The 6000-nt window shown below is 62.2% G+C and overlaps 1 protein-coding gene across 1 annotated transcript; it reads right to left on the minus strand.

Annotated features, from left to right (window-relative positions):
* Nucleotides 1-3705: 3705 nt before the first annotated feature.
* Nucleotides 3706-4533, minus strand: MIF (macrophage migration inhibitory factor). Its single transcript, XM_060118945.1, has 3 exons — nucleotides 4315-4533; nucleotides 3969-4141; nucleotides 3706-3886 (listed from the first exon to the last, which is right to left on the minus strand). Exons 1-3 carry the CDS (start codon nucleotides 4420-4422, stop codon nucleotides 3820-3822), a joined length of 348 nt encoding a protein of 115 aa, XP_059974928.1. The 5' UTR covers nucleotides 4423-4533; the 3' UTR covers nucleotides 3706-3819.
* Between the last annotated feature and the right edge of the window lie 1467 nt (nucleotides 4534-6000).

Below are 6000 nucleotides of genomic sequence, written 5' to 3' on the forward strand. Positions count from 1 at the left end.
GTCTGGGGGAGGGGCTCAGAGGGTCCCCCACTCTATTTTTTTTGGCCGCACCTCACGGCCTGTGGGATCTCAGTTCCCCAACCAGGGATCGAACACGAGCCCCTGCAGTGGAAGTGTGGATTCTTTTTTTTTTTTTTAAATAAATTTATTTATTTATTTTTATTAGCGGCCCAGAAACACTGGAAACTTCCTAAGCTCTGGGATTGGCTGACCTCCCCAGATATACCAAGACCTGTGTGCAGGCGCGGGCCCGCTGCTCCCTGCTTCAGCTCCCCTGGTGACCTACATTACTCGTATCCCTGAGGCTGAGCTGTCCTGTCAGCTCCGTGGTTTAGGGAATATGTAGGAAAGACATGTGGTGAATCTCTTCATTTCACAGATGGGGAAAACTGATGCCCAGAGGGGAGCCAAGCAGGCTCTTGACCCCAGGGTCCCTCGGATCAGGCTCCCAGGGGAAGCAGGCCCTGAGGCAGGCGTCTCAGACCAGGGGACAGGGCAGTAGGGCAAGCCTGCAGAGGACAAGGTGGGAGGCCTGAGGGGGAGCCTACACTGCCCAGCTCTCCAGAATGGACAAGCCCCGAGTGGTCTCCGGGCCACCGGCGCAAAGATCACAGAGCCGGGTGCAGCCACCCAGAGGGTGCTGGGGGACACAGGACCCAGGAGCAGCTCACAGGGCCTGGGCCGAAGCAGAGGGTACTTGGCATCGTGTAGCACTGGGTGGCCTCAGGGAAGGCATCCTAGAAGGGTGCAGTGTGGGGCTCCCGGTGAGCAGGTGGCGGAAAGGCATTCGATGCAGAAGCAACAGCACCGGCAAGGGAGGTGCCAGGCTGCAAACCAGGGCTGAAGGCGCCGGTTGCCCCAGAGGCCAGGGGTCTTTGCTGGCAGGTGACGCGGTACCACTGGGGCAATGGTGGAGAGCGGGTAGCAGTCTGTGCCTCCACCCCCATCTGTCCCACATCTCAGTTCGAGCTGTTATTTGGAAATGAGTTTTTGCTGCTGCTTTGAAGGCTGACAACACCCCTGTGGGCCTTGGGGCAGCTGTGGCATCAGGGGAAGGGACGGCTGCTTGGTGGGCGGCGGAGCCCACGCTTCGGAGGAAATGGAGCTGGCCGGGTGCGGGGCGGGGGGTGGGGGAGGACTGGGGTTGGAGACAGATGTCTTGAGAGGGAGAGCAGCTGCTCTCCTCGGCATGCAGGGACGGTTATTAGCTCCAGGGGGCTTGGGAGCATGGCGGGCTCCCCGCCATGTGGAACCCTGATCCACAGTTGCCCCCTTTTTCCTGTCCAAGGAGCCACTGCTGTGCGACACCCCAGCTGACCAGAGCCTCTGGCGCTCCCTGATTCATGGGGGCAGTGTGCCGTGCTCTGCCCTCCGGAACCCCTCCATCCTCCCCAACACAGCAGGTGCCCAGCCTCCTTGGCCCTCAGAGACCCCTGCAGCTGAGGAGACCCCCGTGGCTCATGTGAGGCCACAAGGTGAAAGTCCAAGCTGGGGGCACTGGGAGGGAATGTGAGGTCTGACGCTGGGAGGTGGTGGCCTGGTGTCGACACACCCCGGGAACCGGGATGGTGTTCTCACCTGTGAAATGAAGGAGTCGGATGAGATGCTCACAGACACCTAGGCCCCTGCTCTCACGACCTCGTGTGGTGCATCAAGGTGAAGGCCAAGAGCAGGGGGAAGAGGCCGTGTGCTGGGAACTTGGGCGTTGGGGGGCACACAGCTGGGGAGCTCAGGGGATGTGACAAAGGCCAGGACGAGGCAGGAGCCTGTCACAGGGCAGGTGCTCATACCCAAGAGGGAGGCCCCAGGCCGCAAGCCAGGCTGAGGGATGTTTGGCTGCAGCTGGAGCCATGCCACACCCCACCCTCCCCTGGCATGGAGACTGACTCCAGTCCCCTCACTGAGGACAGAATGAGACTTAGGTGAACTGGAAGACCTCTGTGGAAGAGGAGCGTCCCCTCCGAAAGATGGGCCACACCCTCCAGACTCCCTTGAACCAATTCTCCTCCTTTCAAAGGTCACAACTGTCCCCACTGTCCTGGAAGTAAATCTTCAATATCCAGGGAGCTCACTGGGGGCTGACGGTGGAGAGTGCCCCCTGGACCTGGACTGAAGGAGAGCAGCCCTCAGGCATCTGAATGAGCAAGCTGGCACTGGCAGGCTGCCCCAGAGGTGTGGGGTTGGGGGTGGATCCAAGTGGAAAGTGCCAAGGGACTGGGCTAGGTAGCCCCGGGGCCTGGGCTGTTCTGAAGTTGCCATAATCAGAGGGCAAGTGTGACCTGCTACAAGCCTGGGATGGGCACCCGAAGCTTCCTGCCCCTGCCTGCTGGGAGTTCACACTGAAGCCACAGTGGGTGCCACATGGGCTGGGCCACTAGCAGCCACCCCAAGGAAGGAGCCCGTGGCCACCCCAGGCCCCAGCACACATACAAGGTGGCCCTTGTCACTGTGTATCACTCAGAGGTGGGCCTGCTCCTCACTCCCAGCATCAGAAGGGAAGCGCTCCAGAGGCTTGGTCCAGATAGTAATAACCCTTTTCCCCAGAGCCCCTCAGCTTCCAAAAACAAATTCACTTAAATTCTGTGGAATTTTAAAAAATCGCCTCCATCTAGGATGTTCTTGTCTATCTTAGGGGCTGAGGAAGAACAAAGGGTTTCAATGGCTCGGGGCCAGCAGGAATCCAGAGGTGAGGCCCCCAGGAATGGGGTTCATGTGGCCAGAGTCCCTTCTCTGTGCCAGCAGCTGCAATGAACTGGACTTCTCCCCCAGGGCAGGCAGTGCAGGAAGTGTGGAGCTGGCCCTTCACACAAATTCCCAGTGCTCATGGCTGGGCCTCACTTGGAAGGAGTCGCTGCCAGGGCCCATGGAGGCGCTCACGCTGCAGGGCAGTAAAGTGTTCAGCCCAAAGGCGACTGGACCTGAGCAAGCAGCACCTCGTGCCTGGAGGACTGCCTGCTGCCCTATCGCTGTCCCCACGAGGGAGCGAGCCCCTGCACTTGGAGAAGGGATCCTAGGCCAGGAGACCCCAGCTACACTGGACCTTGACACTGACTTTGTTTTCACAGGGTACCCTCAGCGCCAGGACCTCCAGAGTCCTAGTGGGGTTAACTAGCCACCTGGAGGCTTTCAGAGCTGCTGCGCCGTAAGACCTGAAGAGTACCCAAATTACAGGGGATGTTCTCTCAGGGAACTGCTGTGCCCGAGGGGAGCAGAGACCAGGCCCAGAACTGGGGTGAACAGGGCAACATAACCAGGAACTCCACCTCCTGGGCACCTTCCCTCCTACCAGACCCAAAAGCTGTTGCAAAGTTCCAGAACAACGGGATTTCCCAAGTCAAGACACTGAGGCAGCAGCCTATCGAAAAGTGACCCTGGATGGAGTGGGGAGGACCTTCTCTACCCCCCCGCCCCCACTTAGATTCTGACCCCTCTCCCTTTCCCCGCCAGCCCTAGCCCAAGAGGTAGATCGGCCTCTGCGGGAGGTGGGGGTGGGGTAGGGGACGATCGCCGACGAATTCCCGTAGGATTCCGGGGTCTGCGGCCTCGGGCAGGATGCCAACCACAGCTGGGCCTTCTGCTGGGGGCTGGGGGCGTGGAGAGGCTAGGCTGCAGATTCTGGGGGCACCCCTCCCGATCTCGGTTCCCCAGTCACTGACTCAGCCCTGCACCGATTCCTCCGCAAGCCAAGGAAGCCCGAGGCAGCCGCAGTCTCCACACCGTTTATTTCTCCGTCTCGGTAGGTGGGGTCGCTGGGGCGGGGCGGGCAGAAAACCGCGCGCAGGCTGCGGGCTCGGGGCAGGGGAGCCCGGGACGCGACACTCAGGCGAAGGTGGAGCCGTTCCAGCCCACGTTAGCCGCGTTCATGTCGTAGTAGTTGATATAGATCCTGCGGGGGAGGAAGCGGGTCTAAGCGGGCTGCGAGGTGGCCGCCGTGGCCGGGTGCCCCCTGTCCCCCGACGCCCACAAACCTGTCCGGGCTGATGCGCAGGCGTTCGGCCAGTAGGCCGCACAGCAGCTTGCTGTAGGAGCGGTTCTGCGCGCCGCCGATCTTGCCGATGCTGTGCAGGCTGCAGAGCGCGCACGGCTCGCTGGAGCCCCCGAAGGCCATGAGTTGGTCCGGCACCACGTGCACCGCGATGTACTGAGGGGGAGGGGCAGCGGTCAGCGAGCCTCCTGGCCTCGCCGGCCCGGACGCCCCCATCCCTTCCCCTCCCGGAGCCCCATCCCGGAGCCGCCTTCCCCGCCCAAGCCCCATCCCGAGGCCACCTCCCCCGCCCCAGCCCGGGACCGCTTGGCCGGGCCCTCCCCGCAGACCTGCGCCGGCTTGCCCGTGGCCTGCGCCAGCTGCTGGGTGAGCTCGGAGAGGAGCCCATCCGGCACAGAGGCGCGGGGAACGTTGGTGTTCACCAGGAATATCGGCATGACGGCGAGGGACGGCGAAGACAGGGACACAGGAACAAACCGACTCGCGCGCAAACACCGCCGGGAAACCTCTGAGCTACGTGACCACCGCCCGGCGCCCCGCCCAGTGCGGCTGCAGCCCAGCCTCCCGTGACACCACAGCCGGCGGAGGCCCCGCCCCCGAGGCCGCGGAGCGCTCGCGCCTGGTGACGTCACCGCCTGGTGACGTCACCGTCTGCGGAGGCCCAGCCCGCCCGGCGGACCTCGGAGCCATTGCAGAGTCGGTCCTTGGCCTTGAGCACCTCCTCAAAGTCGTTCTCCACGCGGCGGCCAGAAATCTGCCTGTCCCTCGTTTGTCAGTCCTTTCATCTAGTCACAGCGACGTCTATGTGCCGGGAGCAGCGGGGATGCGGCTTTTAGCGGGACAGATGGCCTCTGGCCCTCCAGCAGATCACAGCCAGACAAGCAGATGGAGTCCCAGCTCATTCCACTGAGCCCTTGTGTGTCCCCAGTCTCCGCGCGCGCGCGCGCGTTTGTGTGTGTGTGTGAGATGGGGAGGGGTGGTCATTGCTGCAGGAGGGAGGGGGCTGCCACAAGCGAGTCACCATCCAGAGGCCTTCCCTGCACCCCTGCTCTTCAGGGTGGGTGAGGATGCCAGGAGGTGCCCAGGAGAGGGGCAGGGAGTCGGAGGGGTTCCAAAGGCAGTCAGCAACTCCGTCTCAGAGCCCACGCCAAAGCCCCATCCGGTACCCTGGGCAACCCCTCTGCAGGTCTAGAAACTTTAGCTCCTCAGGGAAGCCCCACCCTAGCCAGGTCCTGTGGGGATGCCCTCTCACAGAGCCCTGGGTGCAGTCTCTCTCTTCCACTGTTGGTCAGCTCAGGGGGCACCTAGTAGGTGCCAAACATACAAGAGACATGGACTAAATACTGGTTGAATGAATGAATGAAGTTAGCCATGACACGGCAGGAAGAGGACAGGGCCAGGGATGAGCCTGCAGGCCCTGCCATTCCTGGGCAGGAGGGCCACCCGACTCCCGCTCTGAGGAGACCCTGGTCGGGGGGCTGTGCTGGGGAGCAGAGCTCTGCAGGCACTCGAGGGGGTTTGGCTCATGCTGGTTTGACCAAGTCTCAGAGCTCTCCAGGGAGGTCCTGTCCTTGGTCTCTGGCAGGTGTGGTCTGGTTAAGGTGGCACAGCACACACTGGCCTGGACACTGGGCATGTGATAGAGCAAGGCCACCATGCCTGTGGGAGCAGGTGGCCTCAGGCAGGAGGTCACATGGCCCAGCTGTGCAAATGCTCTGTTAAATGTGGATCCCTCCAGGTGGGCCCCAGGTCATACCCCTCCCCACTCCCACACCCCAGCAGACTTCCTGTGCCCAGGGCTCTGTTACCACTGATGCACTGATGCACCCCATGCACTGTCTCCAGCCCGGGGTGCTCCTCTGAGCCCCAGCAGCCAACTCCGCATGTCCTGCTACCTGTGTCCACATCCCAGTGCATGACTATTCTCCCACCCCTGATCGACTGCCAGTGAATTGTGCCTCCCTCCACTGTCCCTTTATCCTCACTTCTCCGGCCCCCACCCCGCCTTAGTCTAA

This window comes from Mesoplodon densirostris, chromosome 15 (assembly GCF_025265405.1).
Source record: "Mesoplodon densirostris isolate mMesDen1 chromosome 15, mMesDen1 primary haplotype, whole genome shotgun sequence".
NCBI lineage: Eukaryota > Metazoa > Chordata > Mammalia > Artiodactyla > Ziphiidae > Mesoplodon > Mesoplodon densirostris.

Coding starts and splice junctions, on each gene's coding strand:
- MIF (XM_060118945.1), bottom strand. CDS start 4,422: ATGCCGATATTCCTGGTGAACACCAACGTTCCCCGCGCCTCTGTGCCG. Junction 4,142..4,314: donor CCACGGGCAAGCCGGCGCAG/GTCTGCGGGGAG, acceptor CCTCCCCCTCAG/TACATCGCGGTGCACGTGGT. Junction 3,887..3,968: donor CTGCGCATCAGCCCGGACAG/GTTTGTGGGCGT, acceptor CCTCCCCCGCAG/GATCTATATCAACTACTACG.